This window comes from Erithacus rubecula, assembly GCF_903797595.1.
Source record: "Erithacus rubecula genome assembly, chromosome: 19".
Classification (NCBI taxonomy): Eukaryota; Metazoa; Chordata; class Aves; order Passeriformes; family Muscicapidae; genus Erithacus; species Erithacus rubecula.
Genome location: NC_136671.1, coordinates 2,164,052 through 2,191,895, shown reverse-complemented (window position 1 = coordinate 2,191,895; position 27,844 = coordinate 2,164,052). Strand labels below are relative to the sequence as shown.

General features: G+C 45.6%; 1 protein-coding gene across 1 annotated transcript; it reads right to left on the bottom strand.

Annotated features, from left to right (window-relative positions):
- On the bottom strand, positions 1-27,844 carry LOC306810345 (T-box-containing protein TBX6L). Its single transcript, XM_079322830.1, has 12 exons — positions 27,760-27,844; positions 26,942-27,057; positions 21,887-22,009; positions 11,914-12,238; positions 7,734-7,878; positions 6,643-6,745; positions 6,034-6,198; positions 5,602-5,748; positions 5,020-5,090; positions 4,161-4,252; positions 3,646-3,838; positions 1-3,056 (listed from the first exon to the last, which is right to left on the bottom strand). Exons 4-12 carry the CDS (start codon positions 11,927-11,929, stop codon positions 2,630-2,632), a joined length of 1,359 nt encoding a protein of 452 aa, XP_079178956.1. The 5' UTR covers positions 11,930-12,238; positions 21,887-22,009; positions 26,942-27,057; positions 27,760-27,844; the 3' UTR covers positions 1-2,629.

The window sequence follows — 27,844 nt, the reverse complement described above, 5'->3', positions numbered from 1 at the left end:
ACTTCCACATGTCTCATTTCCTTTTATTGAAGCTGTCAGAGGCATTACATTATCTCACATGCGTGCAAAAACAGCATTTCAGTCGAGCTCCTACAGACTTTAAATGCCACAGCTGAAGAAAACAAGCCAGTGGGAACTGCAAAGGGAGGGGGCGGGAGCAGAGTCCAGAGCACACCTACAGGCAAAATCTCCAAAGGCTTCCCAAACAAGCCGAGAGCAGTCTCTAATCAGAGAGAAAGGATAGGTACTTCTCCAGCAAGCTGGATGATTCACAGGAGAAGGGCAAGCAGTCCTGTTGCAACAGAAGGCTGATGAGTAATTGATGGCTCGTCCTAGGCACAAAGCTGAGTCTTTTACCCCAGTGCAGAGCTGTCTGCCAAACCAGCTCTACTGCCAGGCCCCGGGGGCAGCAGCACCTGTACTGCTACCCAAAGGTTTGAAAGAAAACAGCATTGCACTTATTTTCACAGGAATTCCCCAGTGCTGCCCAGCTCTGTTACTCATGCTCACTGCAGCTTTTCATCCTTATTAGTGCTCTGTGACAGGGAAACACCTCCCAGCTACAAAGATAGAGATCCAGCCAGGTAGCCTGTGGGGAATGCATTCTGTGTTGTGGGCATGCTGCTGGCAGTGATCCTGTCCTGCACAAAGTATCCCCCTCGGGTCCCTGCACATGGTGCTCACTCACCTCCCCAGCCATTCTGCTCATCTCATTTCCAAGATGTGAAGGACATACTAATGGCCAGAGAGAGCCTTTTACAGCTGACCTGCTTCACACAGCTGGCATTTGGACAGCAGGAAATCACATTTTGGCATAAAAAAAACCTGTTCCACATTTTGTTTCCCCAGCCAGATCTCTTTGTGAGTGAGTTGCTCATATCCACGTGTGTGTCATGCACAGCAGGTACAAATCACTACTGGCCAGGGTGCCATCAGAGGGGAGGCTCACAGGGCATTGTGTACACGTACTGTGGCAAAGTCTGACATTGATTTCAATGCTGCACATCCTCAAATCCTGGGAAGCCCAGGGAAGTACTCAGCTGCTCTGTACCTATCATAATCATGGTACAAAAGCAGTTCACGATACACAATTTAAATAAGGAAACATTGTAGCTGAGTCCACAGATTTACAGGGCTACTTTTCACAGTAATTTTAACAATAACATGTCTCAACATCCCTACACTATGCAGATGCACAGTGAACCAAGAACTTGGTGCACAGCCTTTCCCAGTGTCCCTGCACAGGGGTCTGTAGGCACAAACCTGCCCAGGTCTGCTCAGAGACATCTTGCTACACACACACACTCTCTCACACGTGTGTGCACACAGAAAACCATCTGGCACACAAGCTAAATGACACACCTCAGTGCCTACTGATGGCTGCAGGCACATGGCAGCTATTAGTGTGACATGAAAACATTCCCTAAATAACACCTAGCAACATGTCTATCCTCCCTGAGAAGAAATGAGTCTGTCTCACCAAGTCCTCAGCACCAGGGCCATCTGCCTTGGACAAACAGGGAGGCCTCCCCCTTCTACCAGGGAGAAGAATCCCTGCTTGCACAGCAGTGCACAGGCTGCTCCTGCTCAGGATGGGAGCAGAGAGGAGGGAGGTAGAACCATTCTGATAACTGAACATGGACAGATCCCTACAGACTCCCAAACAGCAGTGAGCTGACTTCACACACTCACAGAGCAGCAGGAACCCCAACTATAAATGATATTCTCCAGGGGTGGCAGGGAGCAGGAGAAGGGGTAAGTTCACAGTGGAAAATTTCCTGTCCCTCTAAAGGAAGAGGCTGGAGCGACACAGCAGCGCTGCTGTTCATGGCCCTGCTTCTGAGAACCTCGGAAAGCCCCAGAGGAGCCCCCCCATTCCATGAACAACCTCCCTCCACCTGCACAGAATGAAGAGCATGCCACTGACCTTGGATCTAGGGCTGACAGAGGAGGGATGGGCACGGGGACAGGAAGACACCACACACAGCCTTGCTGCTACTTCTGCATGGAACAAACTGTCCCCTGCCTGCACGACCCACTGCTGTGCTTGACACATCTTGCTGTGCATTTGATTCTTATCTGCTGCTGGAAGAATGGTGAGGCTTTAGCATTACTTTGACTATACTAATTGAGGAAGCTGCTCAATGTTCACCAGGATTGCTTGCTTTCCTCATCTTTGCACTATGTTCTACAGCCCTCTGGCCACGTGGATGGCTTACTGGAAGTCCTCAGCCCCTATCTCCTTGCACCAAGTCCCAGGAGGAAGGGATGTTGGAAACTGCCAAATACGAGGTGCCAACACTGTGACTGTGAGTTCAGCAGCTCTTTAAACACTGTTCTTGCAGACCTCTGGTTTCCTACTCCTGCTGGGAAAAAAACCACTGCAGAACACATTGAGCCTGACCCACAATGACACGGCTGGGACAGCCACCAGTTTAACCACTGCTTGTGAAATATGGTGAGGGCTGTTGTGCAAGGAGACAAGGAAGTGAAGGTGTCCCATGCTACTGCTTGCAGCAAATACCTCTGCCTAGTGTAGGCAAAGCTTCACAAGTCCAACACCCCAGAGCAGACTCAGTCTCATTTACAATTTTCTTTCAGTTTTTTCACTGGGAAAGGTCCTCCCCATTCACCAGCAGGCATAGGGGAACAGAGGGTACTGGCTCCACTCTGCCATGGTGCCGTGGGCATGTCCTGGAGTTGCTTGTGTGTTGTACTCTGTGGAGAAGGCCGAGTAGCTCATTGCCCTGTACTGGCTGTGGGGAGGCACCACCCACTGGCCCAGGCCCTGCTCGCTGCCATAGGGGCTGTACACGGGCGCGCGGGCCCCGGCTTTCCCCACCGAGTCCAGAGCCATGTTCACCACTCCTGTGTAGTCCTGGGGAGGAGGCAGAGGTGGGGGCAGGGGGGGCAGGTTGGTGAAGCCCTCTGGGAGCTGTTTGGAGTCGTGCTCGGGCACCATGGCGAGATCCAAGGCATGGCACCTCGCCCGGAAATCGTTCAAGGTCGCGGCATCGCGGCTGGGAAGCTGCTGGCTGTCCCCAGCTTCGTGGAACCTGGGCCCAAGGGCACAGAGAGGAGTGAGTCAGACCTGCCAGAGTGGAAAACCACAGAAAACCCACAAGGATCCCCTGGGGATAGGCAGGGCAAACTCTTCCTCTTGCATACTGCTTCATCTTACTGTTACTGGGGATTTTAGCCCAGGTCTCATTGTCACGCTCACAGAAAAATGAAATTCCAGAGAAGGTGTGTCCAGACTACCTTAGTTCTGGCTAAGTTTTAATCTGGTCTCACACCCAATTTTGCAATGAGGAAGGAAAAATCACTGGAGTCTTATCACTCCTCCAAAGGACAGGTAAGCTCTGTAGGACACAGAGCTGGCTGAGAGAGCATTTTGGGACAGGGCAATAAAGAACATTACAAAGACATGAGCATGCCCAGAACCAGTGGCTTTGAGCTAGAAGAGAAAGGCTATCCTTGCAGCTATGTCCATGCTAATCTACCATCTCTCAACCACATGTGCTGTCCAACAGAGAGGTATCCTCCCCCTATTCCCAGCTGGGTGCTTTTCTTAGGAAATACCCATCAGCAGAAGAGGAATCCCACCAATCAAGGTGCAGCTTTGGAGCAGAGGGCAGCACTCACCGATATGTCTGGTAGGAGGGCGTTGGCACTTGCTGCTCTCTGGCCAGAGCCTCCCTCTGCTCAGCAGGCACTGGTGAGGCTGCAGGGAAGGCCTGGCTGCTGTTCTGCTCCGAGCCCCAGAAGGGATATCCACTGCTCACCACCACAGGGTTACTCTCTTCTTTCACATCTACATTCTCATCCTTCTCAAAATCTGACTCAAAGCAGGGAAAAAAAAGAATGGAAAAGAATGAGAAAGGAGAAGAGGGAGGTAAAGCTCACAGTGGTCTATTGGCAGTTGCAGAAATCACAGGATGGTGGAAGGAAATACACTACCACCTCCTGCAGCCCTCTTCTCTTATGGGAATGGCCCCTCCCAGCTCTTTTCTGCCCAGATACTGTGGTGGTCAGAGCTGCCCTGTCCTCTCTCCTTAGCTGTGCTACTGCAAGCAGCACCATGAGCTGGAGCAAGGAATGATTAAGCTTAAAATCTCTTTCTGAATATCATTCTCTGGCTTTGCTGTGATCAATATTACCACGTTCCTCAGCAGCAGGCTCCTTTTCCTCAGGCAGCTTCCTCTTCTGGCTCTTGGCTGGACTGGGCTTCTGGCATTTGGCTCGTCCTTCCCTGGAGAGAAATAAGATGTGGGGGTAGCTTGGATGTAAGCTTTTGGCCTAGATATATAGGAAGGGATGCTACTAGGAGGAGAAAGAAAATCGATAGCATTTTTGAAATTTAAGTAAAAAAGAGTCAGCTTTGGCCTTTTTTCATCAGGAATTTTTTTACAGGAGATTTTTTTCAGGCGTAAAATAACATGAAAGAAAATCTCAGATATTTTCGTAACATTTTCTGCTTGGAAAAATCCTCCATTTTTTCCTTCTCTATTGTCAGTCTGGGCTTGCAATTTAAGGGGTTTTTTTATCTCATCCACTGGCTACCCTCAGACCAAGTAGAATATCTCATTGATATTGGTATCCATCTTCCCTCTTGCACAAAAAATCTCCCACTGGAAGAGACACTTTTCCACCCACAGGAAAAAGACACAAGGGAGCCTCCAAATGTCAGAATCAAGCTGATCTTCAAGAGACCAAATGGTCTGCTGTGGACTCCTGTTATCACTGCTATTCATATGTCAGACTCCAGTCTAGCTCCAACGTGCAAGGGAATGCAGGTCTCAAATTTGTCACACCTCCCACATCTCTGTAGGAATTGTCACCTCCCACTCCCCAAGTCTCTTGAGAAGAGGCTGCACAGAGGGACATCACTCCCAGATACAGGGAAATGCAGTGTGCACAATGCAGCAAAGCTGGCTGGCAGAGTTTTGCCAAAGACCTTGGGTAAAATTCACAAGTGAACTCCAGACACAAACAAATTAAAATGAAAAAACACTTTACCTTCGAGTGTTCTTCCCATGCTCACGGAAACCTTTAGCAAATGGATTGTTGTCAATCTTGAGCTTTGTAATCTTTAAATGAAAGGAACAAGACTCAGCATCACAATGACTGGTAGGCTTCTTCACTGTTCCAAGACCTTCACCTCATTATTTATCACAACAGATAAACTGTGTGAAGGTTTTGGACATGGCCTTGCCACAGTATCTCAGCTCTCCCAGCAGCTCCCACCATTGTTCAGGAACTGACCCACAGAGAGAAGTGACCTTGCCAGGGTCAGCAGGGATTTGGGTGGAATTCATCTAACTAGAGAAATATACAGGGTGAGGATCTTTATCTGGACCTGCAGCCACACTTTTTACTGCATTTGGAGTTCTGTGTCACTGACAGTGCACTCAATATCATCAAGCTGCGTGACTCATCACAGAGAAGATGTTTTCCACAGGAACCACAATGTGCCTGTTTCTTCCCACTGTCCACCACAGGTGCCCAGGATGAGCAGACAGGAAGGAGACACCTTCCTTTACAGGAATTCTACAGACAGTGTGCCCAGAATTTCACAGAAGCAGAGCCTGCACACTGTACCTGCTCGTTCTGGTAGGCAGTGACAGAAGTGAAGACAGTCTCAGGGAAGCTGAACACCTGGAAGATGCTCCAGCGCACACTGAAGAGATCATCTGCCTGCACGATGTGGAAGCGCGGCTTGTACCGGTGCATGGAGTGCAGGATGATCTGCACAGACAAAGGACAGGGTTCCCATGAGCCAGCACACTGCAGGCCCTCTGCAGACACTGCCAGGACACCCATTTCTAACCAGGGACTGCTGCTGGGATTGTCTCCAAACACAGCCCACACCTTCCCTAGCAGGCAGCTAAGAGAGCACAAGGGCTGGGCTGAGGGAGGGAGAAAGGACTTGGATCTCTTTTAGTTTCTATATCATCTAATTGCTCACAAATCCTGCTTATTTCCCACAAAGATCATCTGTAATGAATTCCAAGAGAGCACAGCACAACCTACATGCCCATGTTGATCCAGAGTGTTGTTAGTGAGCTTCAGTTTTTGGAAGGAGACAGGTTCTTTCATCCAGTGGCTGCCAGGAGCTGGGGAATCTGGGTGGACATAGGTGCGACAAGGGAGCTGGGGCTCTGCTTTTCCAGCAACTTCCCACTGATCTTTATTCCACTGTGAAGGGAAAGACAGAAATCTGGAGCTAAGAAAAAAATGCTTTCAGTACAGAAAAGCCCCAGCAAGTTTGCTTTACTGTCCATTAAGAGCACTCCTCTGAAGCACAAGTAGCTGATTCTTCCTTACAAGCCATGATCATGTTACCAAATCAACTCCAAGTTTAGGCCTCATTTTTCCTCCCTTTCTCCTCATGGCTGCCAGAAAAGTCTGACATTAATCATGATTAAAACTGTACTGCTTACAATGAAAATTAGTTACCTTTCCAGCTGCTCCCCAAGCAAAACTGACAAATAACTCCAGAGAGGCATTAAATCCATCAATTATTTCTGAACTTTGTCCAAAGAGAATTTATTTATCAGTGTGACACATGAAGCATAAAGATTAATCTATTTCAAATAAAGATGAAAAGACAGCATAAATTCTGTTATTTAAAGTACTTACCTTGTACCTGAAGTTATCCATTGGCACAAAATCTACCAGCATGAGGTACTTGGCATATGGGATTAAGCCAGAGACTTTGATTTTGCATTGAGGAAACATTCGTCTGAAGGAGAAATGAAAAATAGAGTAAAAAGGTTTCTCTGCAGAGTGGCTGTTAATGATCAAGCAGCATGTCACATTCACTCACTGCCGTGCAAAGCCCTGTGAGCTGTATTTCTCCAGCCAGCCACTGACCATTTGTCCATCTTATTGATGGACTGTCTAGTCCTGTGGGTTTAGGTGGGATAGACACTAACAGGGCAGCAGTCACTGAGGGTCTGACACTGTTACTGCTTTTGTTCTTCCAATTCTTGTAACACAACAGTGGGAAACTTGAAAGGAACTATTTGGAGGTTGTACGTAGCTCCTGGCCTGCTGCAGCCCTCACAGCCCTGGAGGATGGATTAAATTTGAGCGTGGGTAGAAAACGTGCTCTCATCTAAGAGCACACCCAGCTTTCTGTTCCCATACTCCCTGCCACTACTTTTAACTTCTGACTCTGCAAAAAAGCTTTGACAGCTACCTCCCTACCCAAAGGGATTATTCCAGCTCCCAGCAGCTTTGAACAATACTTTGCAGCTTCACAATTCCATCTCCTTTCACTGCAAGCTCCACAATACATGACTCATTTATACTGCAGTGGAGTCTGCACACACAGATCGTTGTGAGTCTGGGCCACATTCCTGTCTGCAAACACAGACTCAAACCCAAACCTTCACTGCTCAGCTGCTGCTGCCTGTGACCCAGGCAGAGGGAGCCCAGGGCACTTCCCAGAGCAGCCTCAAAGTGACAGGAAGAACACCAATGTTAAGTGGTGAGATAAGGGTACAGGAGTTTTCTCAGCACCTCAGCCCCACAAGTGACCTTTGCACTTCCCAGTTTGGATTTCTGTGACACCCTGGAAGTGCAGTTTTTCTGCCAGGATCAGGAAGATCTGTGTAACTGGTTACAAAACTAGTTCAAGAGCCACCATTCGAAAAATGAGCACCTGGAGACTTCGAAAACAGCTCAGAGGGGTGTAGTGTGTGTGGCAGCTGTCCTGTGCCCCTTACCTGCCAGATTTGGTGATGATCATCTCAGTTCCTATCTGGTGAAACTTCATCCAGAGCCCCATGTCCTCGAGGGTGACCACGATGGAGCTCTGTGGGAAGGGCTCCAGGCTGGGGGAAGGAAGGGCCTCACATGGCGCTTTCACGTCTGCAAGCAGAAATGAGATGGGGACTGCAGACACACAGGAGAGGAACTGACCCTCGGGGTCTTAAAACAGACCTCTGAAAAACTGTTAATTTTCTTCAAAGGATCTTTGTTAGGAGGCTCAGAGGTGTGGAGCCCTTTCTAACGGGTTGGTTTGAACTGGCAGGTCCTTTTGTAAGGATCTCTGTGTTGTACCAACTCAAATTCCATTGTTATAAAACCCACGCTGGCAGGGAGCCACAATCCACTGCTCTGGTACCACCAGGGTTACACAGAACACTTTATCAAGAGAGTGCAATGAAAGCTGAAAGGACTGGAAGGATTTTAAGTGCACCAGTGGGTAATGGGAAAATGACAAGTAGGTGGTAGCAGAGGTGAAAAATCCCCCCAGAAGACAAGGATGAGACAGACAGGAGTCCTAAATGTAAGTGAGGGCAAGAAAAGGAGGTGACAGAGATTCATTCTGACTACATTCTGAAAAGAGAATGGCTGGTCTGAACTGAACTGGAGATGGGAGCACTGAGGATCCTGTGAGAGGGGTGGAAGGTGTTTCTTCAGCAAGACACCCTGGCAGTGCTGCAATCTGCTGCTCTGCCTCCTGCAGCCACAGGAACAACTAGGGAAGAGGAAAGGGAAAGCACTCTGGAGGAACTGCCTTTGGTGTGATGGTACCAATCACCTCTGTACAGATTTAAAACCTCCTTAAAATCTCCACAAGGTGCTCTCAGAAGAGAGGCAGGCTAGACTGCTGCTGCTGTTCTGAAAAGCCCAGTTCCATCTGAGGTCAGGATGTGACCCAGCACAGTTCTGGTGGGCTGAGTTCAGACCTGCAGTGCTTTAGGAACACTGCCCTGAGCAGGGATGAGGAGCAGGGCACCCACAGCAGCAGGGCTGGCCCAGCTCTGGGTGGTGCATTAGAAGTCAGGCACAGCTATTTGTTTAAAAGGTAAATTTTTCTGCCTCACAGCCTGATCAGATCTTATTCAGAGGATAGTAGGAAAAAAGGGAATTTTCACCTTATTACAGCTTTCCTGAGTAATGCCTTCAAAAGAGTATTCACAAAAAGTAGATAACTACTTTCAGAGAAATTAGCTTTTTCCACAAAGGAATGCCTTTCCACCAAAACAACCCAGTACAAGTCTAAGTGGTTCTTCCCTCAGGATTAAGAAGGAGAAAACATTAAAATGCAATTTTGTCTGTTAGTAGAGGTCTTTAAGCATTTAAAAAAAACTCTACCCTTTTTTCTGCTTTGATCCAACATTAATGAACTGGCCAAGAAGTGACACCTAGTTTGCTCACCAAGATTAGCCTGTTAACATCTTCTTACTAAAGCTTCCCCCATATCCTCTTGCAAAGACATGAAAGCTGCCATGAGACCATGCATTTGGTAGCTCAGTGCAGCACATGTATCAAAAGGAGTTACAATAAAATTGGGCTGATTTCCCACAGGAGCCATCCAGTCACCAAATAAATGCAAACAGGTTTTGATTAGCTAGACATATGCTCACTCCTTCCCCAAATGAATTTTCGAATTAACATTTCTTTAAGCAAATTCCAATGCCATTAAAAGAGACTACAGCAAGGCAGATCTCTGGAGTCTTTAGTGAGAGGAGATTTCCAATAAAGTCGAGAGGAATTGAAGTGAAAGGAGTTCAACACTGAATTAAAAATCAAAGGTAGATGTTATAATCTGTTTTTTATCAAAATGAGTCCACAACGCACCTGTAGGAGCACAATGCTGCAGGAGACAGGGACAACAAATATTGCAACTAAGGTTTTAAAGTGCAGTTAATGCCTTTAACTGTGCAGGTTTTGTTGCACAGGCTGGGCTGAAAGCAGGACAGGGACAGTGTGCAGGGGGAGCTGGAGCCCAGCATGGTGTGAGCTGGTGAATGGATCCACTCAGCTGCCGTGACTGCAGCGGGACCCCGCAGTCAGGGGTCTGTGTGGAGGAGCCACTTTGGATTTTGTTGGCAACTTTTGTTTGGATTTTTGTTCCCCTGCTGGTTTGTGCCTGTGTAACTGATGGCAAGGCTCATGCACTCACCACAAAGAGTGTTGGAATTATGGCACAGAGAGGTTTGGGCAGAGTGTCCAAGCACTGAATGGAACTTTGTGAGCTCTACTGCTCTATGGTTTCCTCTTCTGTGCAACTTGGTTTTAAAACTGTTTTTATCCAAAAGAGATTTAAACCTTTTCCAGCAATTCTAGCTTTACTTTTTAACAAAATATTCCTATTATCATTGTGCTGGTAACACCATACATGGCCCATTGAAACACATGTTCTTTATGTCCAGATGAGGTTCAAAGGTAGAAAGCTGTTATGGTAAAGGCAATGAAAATTAAGAGATCTTCAATTTAATCTGTGCTTGATTTTAAATGTTCTTATACCAATAGGAGCAGTTTGTGCTACAGTTTCTGTGCCTAGAATGAGCTGTACCTATCTTTTTGTCATCTTGGGGGCAGAAAGGAAAGAAGGAGAAATGTTGAGGCAATTCTGTAGTTTTAGGAGGAAGATGTCTGGATAGAAGACACCGGAGTACAATTGCCTCACCTAAAGCAGTTCCTCAATTAATTTTCCATTACTGAGACAATGTTAAAATGTCAGAAAATTTGTTGCAACCTTCCAAAAATGTGTAGGATAGGATCTGCAATACTGGGAAAACTCCAATAAGGGAACAAGCTATGCTTACCTTGACTAAAATCAGTTATTATTACATTTGTTGCTGTTATCTTCCAAAGGAAGCCAACACTTACAGCTATCCTGCATCCACCAGGGAAGAATGCACATCAATACACAAAGCTTTCTAATAAATTCATATTACAAACAAGCAAAAAAAGCCTCCTGTGTTCTCTGATGTTCTCAATGTCAGTGGGAACACCCCGACCCTCTGGAGGGATCCTCATTTCTCAGAAGCAGGTTTTTGGCAATAACAAAAGTATGATGTTTCTACAAATGCTTCATCTCTCAGATGCATCCAGTCATCACCTGGAACATTTCTGCTGTAAGGGGTCATCATACACCAGAAGCAACCCAGTAAGAAAATGAGGTGAATACTGAAATATTTGGAATCTTTAACATGAAAATACCATAATACACTCTACATTTTTTTCATTGCTGCCCTTTTGTTTCTCAACTTAAAATTCAAGTGCCAGAAATCAGTATGAATCAGATCAACACAGCAGGGACTGAAAAAACCCAAAACAGCAGCAAAGGTGGAAATCATCAAAATCATCTAATGCACAAGTGTTTTGTTCATGAATGAGACAACATCTTGCAGAGGAAGAGAAAGGAAGCTGAGGCTGCCCAGTCACATCTGATGTGCCAATAGACTGGGCCAGTTTTTTTTTTCTGATGTACAGTAAAAGCCCAGAATAAATTTAGGGTTCAGTTGCACTGATAAACACAGCACCTCTGGGCTGACCCTTAGTGTCCAAGGCACCTCTGCCATTGTGCTCAATCCAATCATGTTCCACACTGGAGAGATTAACAGCATGCCATGAGATAGATTGAAGGAAAACATAATGAAATCCTAAATAAATCACAAAAAATCTTGTGCTGGGTGTGAACCTGGAAGGAGATTGTGCCTGATTGGGGGTCATGCTTAGGCATAGGAAACAGGAAAAAACCCAAACCAGAGAGTTTGTATCAGAACTGTTATTAAAGATATGACAAGTATTTCCAAACTTTCTGTGGCCTTCAACCCGAAGAACTCAGTGCTTTGCAGACAACACACAAACACCTCCAGCCTCCAGCTGAAGGGTCACACTGCCCAAGGTGATATGGGTAAGGGAGTTTGGGCACAATTGTAAGAGCAAACCTTTGCTACCTTACAAAAGATCTTCTAAGGCTCTCAAAAACACTCAAATACACCATTTTTCATCTACTCCCATGAAAAAACCCAGTTTTTATATTCTCTCTAGCCCCATGCACTCTTCTATAATGCTGGTGAGCCCTTCAGGAGCACTTGTTCCCTTTCTGCCATGAGTCTGGGATCTTTCCATGCAGTGAGAAAAGGGAAGGAGTCCTTCACTCACCTGGCAAAGCTTGCATTTTTCCATGTACTGTGACCTAGGAGCTTACAGGGCCAAGGGAGCCACCAGAGTTCTTCCAAGGGGAGCCAAAATAGTCCAGTTCCAAAGCAGGTCTGATTTCCTGAAGCAAGCACAGGCTCTTCCTGCCGAGATCCAGTGTCAAGAGTGAGCGGGATGAGGATGGGGCTCCAAGCACAGCTAGCCAAGGTGAGTTCCTGTTTTATGGAGCATAATGAGCAGGGAGGAGCTTCCCGCCAGGGCTGTCCCCTCGCCAGCCTTTGATGTCCAGAGGGACAAAGAGAGGAAGGATCTGCAGCAATGGCTGGGGCTAGGGGAAGAAAATCAAAGAGAATTAACATGGCTTTGACATACAGGAAACCCTACAGGGGAAATGCACCTTGATTTACTGCTAACGCACTTTTAAACAAATAGAGACAAGACTGAAAACATCAGCTGAGGACTTGGCTACAAAATAAAAACAAATCCCTTGAACAGCAAGCAGGGGTAATTTCTCTTTGGCTGTTCGAGGGGTTTGTGATATTTCTCATCTTCAGCACACAGAATCATTCCACTCTTGATTTCTGGTGTGAGAATCAGGATGGCATCCAGATCGTTCCTTCCCAAGTGGGTGATTGACAAGCTGTGTAAAGTTTGCTCTCACAACTGAAATGCTGCAGCAGCACATCCCTTCACCCACTGCCTTCTCCAACAACAGGAACGCATTGGATGGCATGACATCACTCATCTGCCCAATTTCTGCATTCCCAGCCTTTAGCTGCACTTCTTTTCTGGGAGGATCAGGCACTGAGGTTATGCCTTGCTCAAGGTACTGCTCTTGCCCAGGGAAGGCTGAGCAGAAATCGAAGGGCTTGAGCATTTTCCCTTAATTAGTTTATTCTGCAAGTGTGACCATTAGCTTTGGTGCTTATAAGTGCTTACAAGTGCTAAGAGACAGCAATCAAGGCTCAAGCTCCAGGGCACAGCACAGCCACTGCACCTCCTGATGAAGGGATTCTGTGCATTCACACACAGAAATGGCTGTACTAACATTCACAGCACCTAAAGTTAAAAAGTGGAGGTCAAAAGCAAGATATCACTATGAATGGGCCTGCTGGGTCCTGCACAGCAGATTTAGGAGCTCTGTTCATTACAAAGAACATTACAAAGGCTGCATCTCTTTCACTGTCTAGATTTATTCCAAATAAAATAAACGGTTTTTTCTATTCTGTCAGTGATGTTACTGGGACATCTGATCTTCAGTCTGACATACAAAACAAATTTTGAATTTATTTAGTGAGCTTCTACACCCAAATAACATTCCTTCAGTTCTGTTTTTACTCCCTTTTGGAGCAGGCAATGCAAGGACATGCAGAGAGGACAAAGGAGCTTAATCAGAGCAGGGACTGACTTTTCCAGTGGTATATTGAATTTTAGGCATCCCATGCTAGCCAGGGAGAGAAAAGCCAATGCTTAGTGTGGCAAGGAACCCTTTAAATAAAAGGGTTGGAGAATTTGAGAACTCCTGAGGAGGGTTTTACAGCAGATGGTCCACTGGCTCCTGGCAACTCTGAAGAACCACATCCAGCCTTGCTGGCATCCTTTTTAAACCACTGGGTAACACAGAAGACTCCAGGCTTTTCTCCCTCAGGTAACTTGGAAACATCCAGAGCTGTGGAGACTCAGCACCACTGAGGAGAGGAAAATCATTGGTTGGAGAAATGTCAACTTGTAGCTCAAATGGAAAGGATTAAATATGTGGAGAAATAAATCAGAAGGGAAAAGGTCAGCTGGAATGCTATCAAGGGCAGATCTCTGCTTGTGCTGGTACAGCCACTACCAGACACAAAATAAGATGCAGAAATGCTTTTTTGCCCTGCTACAGAAGGAAAGCCAGCATTGCATCTGCTCCCCCCTGCACGTCCTGCTTTTCTAATGGTAGTATTTTAATTGTAGAAAGCGGAAAAAAGACAACCACAATCAGAACCTGAAAAGGAAAAATAGAACAAAAATTGGGTCAGAGTCGAGCTAGCAGCGAGATGAATCAACATCCCACACAGTCAGGAACTGCACAACAGCAGCAGCAGCTCTGGGAATTTCAGACTTCACCTGACAGGAGCGTGGGATGTGTATCATGACTTGCTGCTGCTTCCACAAAGGCTCGGAGATGGTCTCCTGCTGCCACTTCATTTGCACACCGTGTATCAGCATGTCTGGGGAGCCACATTTGCTACAAGTACTCAAATCCTTTTGGCTTCTCCCAGCTGATTGATGGGGAAGGTGGAGCCATTAATTACCCATGACTAGTTAACAACCAGCTTTCTCCAAGCCATTCTAGTCGAACTGGAAATGGTTTAAAAGTGAAAAAACCGTGAATTTGTTCCTATTGCTGGAAAGTGTGGCTAATAGGAGCAATCCCCAGGAAATTCATCCCTAGCAAAGGGGGAATTTAGCACATTACCCTCATCTGTCCATCCATGGGGAGCCCTCGGGCAGTTTGATGGGAAGTCAGAGGTGAATGTGCTGGTGTCTAACAATTCACTGGCAAATTGGAGGCTGAGGGTGTGGGAAGGGACGGGAGAGAGAGTGGATCTGACATGTGTAGGTCAGTGACATCCAGGGCTCTGCTCTGAGCCCACTGACAGCAGCAGGGATAAATCCAGCTGAGCCCAGCTCTATCAGCAGCCTCTGCCCTATGCTGAAGGGAGGGGATGTGTGATGACTAAAGCAGAGGCCAAGAGCTTTTGCTTTGCATCTCTTTGAGAAGCTGATTAGGAAGAAACATTCCCCTCTGGGTTTTGTAGTAAGGCAAATATTTTCTGGCATCTCTCCCACCTTAAATTTCATTCACCTGAAATGACCTTACTGCTCAGCAGGACCCTGTGGGGAGCAGGTTTGTACACAAGCCCAGCACAGGGATATCTTGCCATCACTGGCTGCTGCCTGGGGCTCCCAGACTGCTGCAGACAGATAAGGTGTCAGGCTTTGGCTGATGGGGTTGGAGTGGCACTGCCACCTCTGCCCAGCAGCATTCCCAGGGCAGCATTCTGCCCAGAGAGCAAGCTCCAGTGTGGGGGGCACAACATTACTGCCTGGGAGACAGCTGAAATGTAAAAGAACCAGCCCTGGATTATTGCTTGTGGGTGCAGTAGCCAGTACCCAACCCTCAGGCTCCCCTCTGTGACAGTGTCACCTTATCAGCTTTAATGAACTGGGATGAAGTGAGGCTGCCTTGTCTTTAAATGGGACTCATCCTGGCACAGAGGCCACAGCTCCAGAGCATCTTGGCAACTCTTTGTGAAGGATCCTCTGCCATCTGCACAGAATGAGTACTGGAAAGTGAAAAAACAGCATGTCATTAACAGGGCCCAAAATAAACAGATAGCTCCACACTGATAGCTACTTACCTTCATACATCATTAAAAACATGAAGTGGCCTCAGATTCTTCAGAATCCACAAACTGGCTCCTTAAATGCAGGCTCAGCTCACTGTGAGGCAAATGCAGACTGATTATGCACAGGGCCATGGGGAAAAGCAGAGTTTTTCCAGAGAAAAAGCCTGATGAAACTCTTGCTCCTACAGTTGTGCCAGATGTGACTCCTTGTCTTTGTTAGTGCCTGACACCTCACCCAGAAAATAGGAAATACAAGTGCAGGGCTGGCCAGGACAGAGCTGCTGAGCTCTGGCAGCAAAGGCACAGCCTGAACTTGGGCAGCTTTCTGAGCAAGTCTCTGTGGGTGGCTGCAGGAATGGTAGAAGCCTGCAGTGTTTTGAGAGCCTCTGAAGAAGTGGTACATATCTCCTATCATGCTGCAGCACAAGAAACAGCTCCCACCCAGCTCCTCAGAGCAGCTCACATAACACAGCATTTTCTTCTGATGGAGGCAAATGGCACCTTTTTATGGTTTTAACTGATTTTTTTCCCCTGAGAAAAGCTATCTGGTGTCTTCAGGTATATTAAAAGCATCATCCAGACCTTCCTACCCTGGGGCCAACACAAGGGACTCCACAGAAAACCCCTACAGATCTCTGTAGGACTGAAAACCCCATACTGAGCCCCCAGCTGCATCACCCCCAGATTTCCCCCTGCTCTCAAGAGTGCAAAAATGACATTTGGCAAAGGCAAGCAGCTGTTTGGAGAGGCCTGTTGGTGACATCCCCACGCTAATTCACCACAGGGTCCCAGCCAGGGGCTCAGGGAGCTGTGGGGATGGGTCACAGGGCAGCTGGGACAGGATCTGCTCTGGAAGGGAACGTGAGAAAGCAGCTCAGGTGGACAAAAAGTTCTACATTACAAGCTTAACACACGACTTTTCCTTCTGCAGGTTTTGGATTGAGGAATCTGGCTGCAAAGCTGAGGAGGACAGTGCCCTGTCCCCTCGCCAGTGCAATGGGCTCCCCTTTGCAGGGGCAGGGAAGGGAAACACTTAGCGGCCACTTAGCACTGCAGGCTGAGTTTGGCCTCAAAGGCTGCAGCCCAGAGTCAAATGCAAAAGATGCCTGTCTAGAGCCCTTTAAAGTCCTCCCAGACTGCTGATGTTGGGTGCTCTGTTTTCCTGTCAGCCCATTGTGTTTCCCAGACAGAGTTCGGCTCTGTCCCGCTCCAATCCACAAAAAGGAGCCGCTGAAAGCACAGGAGAGCCTTGTGCAGCCGCATCCTTCCTCCCCCTCCTGGCGCTCAGCAGCCCTGCCCGAGCTCCCTGCTCTGCACCACAGCCCGAGAAAACACAGCAGCAAGTAACCCTGGTTAACATCCCCTGTAAACACTCCTGTGTCTGTACACATGTGCACAGAGAAGCGTGGTGCAGATCTGCAATCCGCTGGCAGTTCACTCACCCCTGAATTGAGAGCAGACAAAAGCCCCGGGCAGGATGGATTCTGCTGAGCAGGAGCCCAGCAGGCAATACTGCAGCAATCTCTGCTCAAAAACTGATGTTTCCAGAGAAAAAGGTGGCAGCTCAGACACAGAAGGTTTTATGTGAACTTCATGGACTTTGGAGATTGCTGATACACTGTCGTGGTGCCTTGGTTTCCACAGATTACTGTTGTTGGTGGTCAGGCACTTTAAAGCCATGAAACCAACAGGTAAAAAGCCAGACTTGAGTCATGCAAGTTACTTTGTTTGGCAAAGATAGATCTCTTCTGTCATAAGGAAGTTTCCATAAACTGTTCCTCACAGGAAGGTTCTAATCAAACCAGGAAATCAATAAACATGGATAATTCAGTATCAGAGGAACTACCCTCAAAGGGCAAATTAAAATTGTTAAGATTTGAAGTGTTTGGAATTTAAAAATAAAAGCTGCTTTGAGGTCTATAGAGCTGTGTAGAGCTCAGCTCCTCCAACATCACTGTTGACTCTAAAGAACTTTCTGAGGAAGTTAATTATCATTACCAGAAATCATGACAGGAGAACGATTAAACCATACACAGCAGATTTTGATTCAGAGCACTTAAAATAAATCACATTTCATTTTAATAAGATTTTATTACAGTGCATTTGTTTATAATATTATAATTTCTTTGAAAAACAACTATAAAAAATTCTATAGCCATAGGATACATACAACTGCACATGCATCTCCCAGTAGCAAGGGAACTGAACACACAGGATGTCTGACCTGTAGGGTCTGGGCTGAGCTTTACAGGATCTGCCAAAAAATAAAATTAACACCAAGACAGATTCCTGCAGCACATTCTGCAAGATGCTTTTTGAAAACTGATATAGAGCATTATGATGGGACATGCATCATCTGCAGCAAAGCCTGAAGTCAGTAACAAAGCTGAAAACATTTATGGATTTAAAGCAGGAAGCCCTTGGATAAACTCTGAGCTGCACTTTTTCTCACCTAGATTGTTCATCATCTCACAGAAAAATGACATTTGGCTCCATAATAACAATACTCAGGTAAGAATCCTTCAACACCACTGATAATAGAAAGAAGCAGCTGTCAGAGTTCATGGATCTCTCAAATCAGCACTGGCATGAACTGACACAATCAAGCACAGCTGCCACTTCTCCTTGCACTCCCTCATCTCTCCAGACTTTTTTCCTTCATTCTTCCCATAGTGAAACCTCTCCTGCTCACTCTTTGTTGCAGGCAGATCACAGCCCAGGCTCCCTCCCCCTCCCAGCAGATTGTCAGTGTTTATGACCTGCCTCTTATGGCTCTAGAGGTGCTGAATGGCCTTTTCCCCCCTCAGTCTCAGCTCCTGATGGGCAGCTACACACCAGCTTTTAGCGGGTTTGGTCCCTACTTGTGGATTTTATTGCCCAGTTTGTCTCTTCAGCTCACATTTGTAAGCTCCAGAGTAGATTTTTCCCTGGGTAACACTCTGCAGCTCAAAGAACTCCTCTTGTTTTTATTACATCCTTAGTGATTAAAGGGATATTTAAACCTCACAATGCTCCCTGCTGTGAATATAAAAGCCTGGCATCATTTTGGATAGATGTGCTTAGAAAAATAAATTAAAAATTAGCCCTACTATATCGAACAAATGCTTCTAAGTGGTTAAGGACATCAGACACCTGAATGGTTTAAATATATGGGATGCAATTCCTTGAGAAACCAAGGGTGACATATGGCTTTTTCCTGCCAGAACACTTATATAGACAAGCTTCCCTTGGAAGGAGGACAGAGGTGTGCAATGAGTGCATTATACTGAAAACACTGGATTTTATCTCCTTAGGAATAAATTACTTGGATTTCTTCTCTGTAACCCTGCAGACATCAGTACACTTTATAGATGCCACTCTTAAAAACACAAACTTTGCATTTATGAGGCAAAACTGGTTTTAAATGACTGCCACGTCACAGCCTGACCTATGCCTGCCAACCAAACGTAGGTACAAACAATGCAAGGCAAATTCAACAGAAATATTTATAAATTCTGCTCAGAAAAGTGCTGGGGAGTGTGCAGGAGGAAATCAAAGTCACATTTGGAGCATTCCTGTGAGCACAGATCAGATGTTGCCAATGATGAGGTCACTGCTTTTGCCACCCTCCAGTACTGCAGTTACTGGTTTAAGTTTCTGCAGGGAGCTACTGCTGGGCTCAGCTTTGGTGAGCTGGGCCTGCCTGAGATGGAGGTTTGGAGTCACCACCAAGGGTCTGCATTTCCAAATAACTGCTGGCAGTGCAGAGAGAAGCTACCAGACCTGGAGGGCTTGTGCTCTACAGGACAGGAGTGGACAAGTGACAGCAGCAGCTGGGAAGGGCTGGTTTAGATTATCAGAAACCTGAGGTTAAAAGTTGAAATCTAAATCCATACATGGTCCCCCAGTATGTCTTCCTGACTTTTTTGTTTTGTATTTCCTCTCCAAGATGGAACTACTCTTTCTCTTCCTTTTGGCACCATACAGTGAAAAGCTGTCCAAAGGAGGAATTGCTGAATCTGGAATTCTTCATCCCAATTCCAGATTCTCCCTTAAGAGAAGATCACTTAAATTTTTGTTTTGACCAGTGATGTTCAGCCATATCCACCAATAAAAATATGGTAATATCAAGGAGGTTCCACTACAGAGGTAATTTCTGCACCAGGTGTGATTTAATTTCCTTGTTGAAAACATAACCACAAATATAACCAGAGGATACATATGTGAAAATAGCATATAGTTGAGCAGGAAAGTGGCAGGGCCTCTTTCTGTGAGCCTGCTGTAAAACAAACTGGTAAAACCACATGTAACTCTTATCACCTCATTATCAAAGCTACTGGGGAACTGCAGGGAGACTGGATGAGGTGAACAGCAGAAAAGATGAGTTGGTTAAGGAAAACTTCCATGATTGATGGCCCTGTTCACAAAGAAGAAATGAACATGTCTGCAGGGTGTAAACACACAGATGACAGAGGGATTCATATTCTACAAAGGGATATAATTATCTTCATTAGCTGGGATGAAAATGAGAGAGATGCAATTTGACTATCCAGGAAAAAGCACTGTGGCTGTGCAAGGGCAGGCAGCTCTCAGAGGAACAGAAACTCCTTCCTGTGTTAGGCTTCTCGTGGCACCAGTGGCACTGCAGAGAACAATCCTGCCTTCAGGCCAGCAGAGAAGCAGGCTGTGATGGATCTGCTCCTCTCTTAGCCCTGTGACTCCTCCAATGAGCATGGAATGAATTCAGGGGACACAGAAGGATGGATGTTGTGCTGGCACATGAACAGGCTGCTCCAGAGGGATGGAACCACTGACACACTGTGGGTCACAGCACTGCACAGATCCTGTATTTCTACACATCATGACTCACAAAAAACCAGCCATGGCCTCCCAAGGGAGGTGTGGCTGCAATGGAAGCACCACTGACCTTGGGAGAGCACTCCCCTCTTGCACTGCAGGGCAGCATGAGGGGACAGGTGACAAGTTATGAGCCATTGAGTTACATTTCCCACAAAGTGCCTTTGGGTGACAGTGGAGAGACACTAAAGCCACAGCCATTGTGTTAGAGCTGACAAAAGATTGATGCACAGATGAGAGAAGCATTTTCTCTGCAGTTCTGAAGCACAAAGTTCATGAGCTGCTCTCTGGGCTTTCAGAGGGCTTCAAACAGCCCTCAGGAGAGAGAAAAGAACTGCAGGTCACACAACCATGCCCACCCTGCTCATTTAACTCCTGCACAGTGCTCATGGTTCACCAAGTCATTTTCTGTGTTCTAATAAACTCCTGCCACAGGCAGCTCCTCCCTTTTCCCATCACAACTTTCTTTTCTATCCCCTGATAACCAAGAGCAGGCCAGAAACAGAACATTCCCTGTGCTGAGAAGTCCTTTCCTCTGAGGAATCCAGCCTAGGACTGTTCTTGAGATGGACAACACCTCCTCTTCTGAGCCCTAGTGCTCACAGAAGTGCCAGATTCAGCTCTGCAAGCTGAAATCCTTTTGAGCAGAACTGATACAGCCCTGGCTGAGGCACTGGGTATTTCTCATGGATTCTGGAGAGGAATATGTCCATCTTTGTCCAGTAAGATCAACCCTGAGACTGACTCCCCACCCTTCAACACTTGAGTTATGGTCTCTGATGAGTAGAGATGCAGCAAACCCATCAACTCCTTGTTTAAAGATGGCTTTAACCTTGCAGAGCAGTAAAATTCACATAACAACAGTTATTTAGGAACAAAACTTGTCAGATTTAGCACTTACTGCCTGAATTTTTTCTTGCCTGAAGACAAATGAAAATATTCCTGCAGAAACACAGATCTTGTTCAATTTGCACCAGGACAGTCAGAATAAAGGAAATCATCACTGTCACCTGCATGTCCCCCTGACCAGCTTTGGCTTCTCCAGTGCAGCCATCTTCAGTGATTTTGTAACCCAAGGAGTTCCAAACTGCTTCTGTGCCACATCCCCATCAGCCAGTTCTGTCTTGCAATAGGTGAGACAGTGCCAACAAATCTGCAGTGGGATTATCCCCATTAACAGGTTTTCTGACAAGCCTGGCCTTACAACTTGTTTGCCATCCCCAAAGTTAAAACTGAAGCCTGCATCTTATTCAGCAACACACCAAAGACATTCAAGCCTCAGTCTATTCCTGTTTGCAGAGAGAAAAATTATGTTAATGGATGAAGATAGTGTGTGAAGAATAACTTTACTCAAGTTATTCTTGAGCAAACTCTGCCCAAGCCAATGGATCCTGGGTCTCCTGACAGCAGTTCTGCCCCAGCTTTTCCAGAATGTTGCCTTCAGAAATTGAATTAGACCCTTAAGAGAACTGCCATTTAAATGTGTTTACCAATCAGAGGTCATCTTAAATAAACCTCAATGTACTTATGCTGTCATTTCATGTTTAGCCAAACAATGTAAGAGATTTTCTTCAGCAAATAAACCAGAATCCAGCAAAAATAAAAGCAGCAGAATCAACCCTCCCCACTCCATCATCATTCTCCAGCAGGCAAAATGCTAAATCTGCATCAGTGCTTTGGCAGTGAGGAAATATTCTCAAAACAACAGTATCCCAGCAGTAATGTCTTCTGCTTTGGAAATGTGTTACCTTGATGTTTATACAGCCACAGGAGACCATTCAACAATGGCAATGTGTTAATTCCATTGACATTATCTCTCAAATTCAGTCACAGGGGCTGGCGAATCCTTTTTTTTTACATGGCTCTTTCATCTAAAAGAGAATAAAGCAGGACATAATGGATGGTTAGTAACATATTGTTAAATGGTTACAAGACACAGGAAACTTCAGTCAGGGAATGGGAAAAACTGAAAAATCCAAGTAAGTCTTAATTAGAACAGAGACTTTGTTTTGCTAGACTGCACTATGCCAATTTCTCAGCATTCAGGGCTAAGGATTCTCCAAATAAAGTGAGCATATTCTACTCTTACATGAGCAGACACTTTTCAGTCCTCTCTAGAACTCTGCTCATGGGAAGCTGTGATTATTTGGAATTATTCACCATCACAAAAACACAGGTAACTTTTTGTGCTGCTCTCATTTAACTTAATTAGGGGAGTGGTGGATACTCATATTCAATCACCCAAGATGAAAAGCCCCATAGTTTTACCCTATATTGGCTAGAAGATGAAATTATGAACAATTTATGACATATAAAAATGTCCTAGCTGCAAATTCAGTGGTCATTTGGGGAGGGGGGGGACAGTTTTGGACAAGCAGTTTCTATTTGATGGAGACAGGAAATGGAAGATAAACTGAAAATCTCACCAGCTAGAGGGAAAGCTCTGAGACAAAACTTCTTTGACTTATGATTTCACCCATAAATCAAGGGTGTAACCATGAAATAGATGCAAAAAGTGAATATTGACAAAGCCCAGATACAGAACTCAGGGAGAATGAGCCAGGATTTCCCTGCTGGAGCAACATCAGCCACTGGGGGATATGGGGGAGAAAAGCTGTTAAAGAAAATTATATTCCTAATAAACACTGCCTCAGGGATGAGACAAAGACAGGTGTCACTAAACAGAACTTACACTAGTTGTTCTGCAAAGTTCCTCCATGTGCCACCGTAATCTCAGGGAGGTGTAATTAGGGCTGAATTTTTTACCAGCAGAGATATTTCCACCTTCCCTTGGCCTTTTGTATTTTTCAGTGGTTAACTGTGAACTTTTCAGTTTGCACTTATTAAGGAATTTAAGTCTGTTTATTTTAAAGCAGCTGTTTTCCATGGAAATTTTAGTTGTAGAAATACTTTATGTCATTGAAAAATTGTACACATGACAGGCTGAGGGTCACACACAACCTGAGGCTGCCCTTTGCTGTCTTCACTGAAATCAAGGAGCTGTTTATGTTTTGGTACCTTGTTGAATCAGGCACATCTTTAAGAAGAAGCATTGTCCTCCTCCTCTCTCCCTCTTTCCCAGCAGACACTCTGCACTTGGAAATAACATTTCCATATTTTCATGTTCTTTCCAGGTACTTTTCCACATGTGCTGACAGCACCAGATGACAGACTGTGCCTGACAGACACACTTGTGTCTGTGCCTGAGCTGTAACATGCCACACACCCAGCCTGGCCATTAGACATTATCACATTCTGGGCATTTCTGAGTTTCACTGACATTGCAACAAGTTCACCTTACTAAAAAATAAAATGCAGCAGGAGTGCATTTGTCTCTTACACTGTGGTGGAATTCTCTGGAGTGAACTGCCCAGTTTGGAGGTGGCTCCTGCAGAGCAGCACTGAACTCTGCACAGCTGCTGCAGCCTTTGTGTCTGGCTCTGCCCAGCTGCCAGTGCACAGCCAGGCCAGGCAGCTGCACAGGGGGGAGGCTCTGCAGGACTGCAGAGGGATTAAAACAACTCCCAGCAATCCTGCACTGCTTTCTCATCCTTCTTACACTGAGGAAAACAGCTATATTGACAGCTTCCAAGGAAAAGTACAGGCCTGGTAAAATGTGCCATTGCAGGAGAATCCTTGTGCAGCTCACTGGGATGCCCAACTCAAAAATCATCCAGGTGTGTATCAGTAAATGCACTTGGCTTGTTTGGCCCAGAGAGCCCCAGCAGCAGTGCAAGCTGAGCTGACAGTCTGATGGACACAGCAGCTGCTTTCCCTGCACTGGCAGCATCCCCAGCCTGCAGAGCAGTGGCACCACAGAGCAGGTTACCTGCACAAATCCTCTGCATTTCTCTTTGTAGAACACTTCACAATGTGCACTCCCAAGCCCTTATTAGATTCCAGGCAAGGCAAACTGAAAAACCACCTTATGCCACTGTGAGGAAACACATCAGGCTCTTTGTTTTGCTCCCAGGAAAGCCCATTTACTTATTAAGTGTAGGAATCATTTCCAGCAGGGTGTCTGTTGGGAGAGCCATGACAGAAGTTATTTGTTTGAACTTGTGCTGCTTATTTGAGGGCACAGCATTGCAAACTGGTGTTGGAAGCTCAGAACTTCTACTATGAATTCCTAAAGTTTAATTTTTTTCCCCCCCTAACCCATTCTAACCTCCTGGAGATCTAACTTACAGCCAAGACATTCCTAAATGGCAAATTTCTATATTCAAACTGCTTTCTGACATCCACACAGCACAGTGAGTTTCTTGGTGAGTATGTTGGCTCAATTAACAACTTAAGCAACTTATTCTTTGAGCATCTAGTGCCATCTCTTAAGGGGAGAATTATCACTGCAATCTTACTGAAAGAGGAGCATTTTATACATATCCATGCATTTAGCAGAGAAAATGTGACTCTTCATACACATTAGGGTGTAATTTAAGGAAATTAAATCTCTGGTGTGACTTAAATTACAAGGAATCAAAGAACACTTCTGAGTATGAAGCTGTTGTGCTCATACAACATCCTTTCCTAATTATTACTGAACAGTATGTGTTCAGTGCTATATTAGATCATAGTTCATGCAATGCATATTGGAAATAAAGTTGCATATTATTCCTTGTGAACAGCCCTCTGTATCTGTCAGACACCTCAGAGAAGCAAAATGAAAGGAATGTGAATATAGAGGCAGGTTCTTAGGCTAAGTGAGGATGTGTGTAATAATTCAGTACTCTCTCAGGAAACAGTCTCTAAAACACCTTTGCCCTGTTTCATGGCCTTTCACTTGTAGCTATTATATCACTCAACTAAAATTAAATTAATACCATTCCAATGTGGTTCTCATGTGCTTGTACCATATATGAACTTTGTTTATATTCCATTTATACTGGAATTCACTGATGTTTGCAAGGTCTCCAAAAAAGATGGGAGAGAAAAAAAAAATAGGCTGAGAAATAAAACTTGAGAGGGGGATATCTATGTCTAATCTGAGAGCAAAACCTACTTTTTACCATATATGTTGACTTGGCCTTAGCTAGGCATTTCCTTCAGTAAGACAATGCACTTAGAGGGATTGCAGAGTGTTCCTCCCACTGGGGTTATATAATGGAATGTTTTTCTACCAGCTACAGACACAACCATTTAATTGTGCAGATAAATCTTACATGCAGGCACAAGTGTGATGTTGCTTTTCCCCTTGGTAGGAGTGATTTGGTTTTTCTGATTCTGCAGTCAGAGCATGGCTCATCCACATCCCTGCTCCTCTCCTGAGTGCCAGGTGGCTGCAGGACCTGATCTCCAAACAACACAGACTGGCTTACAGGAGCCTATCCAGGCTTGAACTCTGCTTCTTCCACCAATCTCAAACACATTTTCATCCCTGACTAAAATTTGACTTGAACAAAACTACCTCAAAGCACTTCACAGATGCACGTGTTGCATGTTTGTCACTGACTCTTGGGCTCAGTTCTATCAGCACAAGCCCAACACCACTGCCATGATCCAGGGCTGAATTATTCAGGATTTACACTGACAAAGCTCAACACATTATTTGAGCCGTTTACCCAAGACTGACTGCCAGGAGATACCCATCACACCCCAGTGTGACATGCTGCACATTATGAACATGGACACACCCAGGGGGCTTCTTATGGGGGAGTTAACAGGAAAAAAAAGGGAAAACCAGTCATGGGGCAAACAGATTTTGTGTGAAAAGCAAGTATGCAGTGGATCTGTTTTCCTGCCAAGTGTAAATATTAATGGTGACAAAGCCAGCTCTTGTTTTTTGTTGCCATGGCCAGGGACACCATCCTGTACCCAGCCTGGGAGGATTCTCACTCCCTCTGCCTTCAGTCAGACCATGCATTATGCAAAGCACATATGGCACAGGAGCAGAAAGCCTCAGAACTCAGAGGGGTCAAAACCTGCAATGCACTGCAGTCTCAGTAGTTTCAAGATAGATTTTGGACATCCATTTGGGGTGGGGGTTGATCCCCCTCCCTTCTCTCTGTCCTAGGGCCCCCTCTAGTGCTCTGGGAGCAGGCACTGGAGCTCCTGGGCACTGGGCTGGAGATGCAGCCACAGCCAGCACACACCTGCTCAAAGCAGCTCTGAGACCTGGCCCAGGGGCTCTGGAGCTGGGAAACCAGCACTTGGTCACAATCACAGCTGCATTAAACAAACAGCAGCAGGAACAAAAGCCTCTGTCCAGGGAGACACACTTGTCATCTCTGCTGAGGTTTCCTGGGATTCTGCAGGTATCCCTGTGAAAGAGGCATTTGGGTGAAGGCAGCTCATCCTCCAGAAGCTGCTCTGATGCTCTCTGCAATCCCACCTGCTCCACCAAGCCCTGCAAGGACAGCTCAGAGTCCCACAGACATGACCTGGGCTAGTACATCCTGAGGTTACTGCAAAAACCAGAAATTACATCACAAACCACTATTAATGGATCCCTAATAATTAACTGGAAGGGAAAGATGGCAATTAGCACTCAGCCTACAGTGAACTCTCACCATCACCTTCACATCCAGCAGCAAAGCCTCTTCATCCCAGCTTTCCATGACTAAGAGGCCACAAAATCTATGTCTGCTGTGCTTTTTTTTTTTTTTAATGTGGATCTCAACTCATCTTCTCACCCATCCCCTAAAACATGAAAGCACCTGCAGGAGCAGCAGTGAGCTGTGCTCAGTGTGTAACTACACACAGGCTACACCACAGGTGCTTCACCCTCCCTGGAATCCCCAGTTCAATATTGTGCTTTTTGCAGTGCTGGATCTCACCCTCTGTGCTAAGACTTTGTCTGGGCTCACCTGGCCCCTCTCTGTTTCCTTTTGTCCATTTTGTCTCCTATCAGCTTCAGCTGCTGCTGTGCCTCCCTCATCTTTTCCTGGTCCCTTTCTCCCTGACCATATGGTGTTTATTTTGGCTGCAAAATACATTAATTTCATTATTCATGAGAAATCTCACTTCAATTAAGAAAAAAAAAAAAAACAAGCAAGAGACAACAACTGACAAACCCTAGCACATAATAAAACTAAGGAGGTACTTGGTATCTTCCTTGATTTGCTATTTTGGTTGTGGAAGGAAACACTATTAGCTTTTGAAGAAAATGCTACAGCATTTGTCAGACAGTGGGCAGAAGCCACTAATGACAGCTGTGCTCAACAAAATTAATTCTTAGTAAAACAGTAGTTCTTGTCTCAGAGAGAGAAATTCTCAATGGTCTTAATTACACATGGACTATCTAATCCCTGTGCCAGGAAATGAAACTGCAAACAGCCAAACCCCAGTACTATGTACCTTAACAATTCTTTCATCTTAAGAGTGAAGGACACCTGTGTGCAAAGACAGTGCCCAGGAACAGCACAGAAAGGACATCAACTCTCCACAGTCAATTCTAAACAATTCCACTTCCTATATCCTTTGGAACAAAAATGGTTTTGCTATTTTCTCAAAGTCTTAAGAGTCTGGCTTTTCAGTAGCCAAAAAGGATTTGGTTTTTAATAAATTACTGTCAAGAAAATAAAAAAATAAAGAGAGAAAGCCTCATCCCACTTGGTCAGAGACCTCACCTTTAAGTTTGCTTTAGGCATCAGACATTCCTTCACAGGGAAATCCAAAACCATACCAGAGCAACATACTTCAGTAGGTGCCATTTATGTGTCTGGCACATCAGAAAGACACTTGGGAACAGATTCCAGCAGCAATGGTTA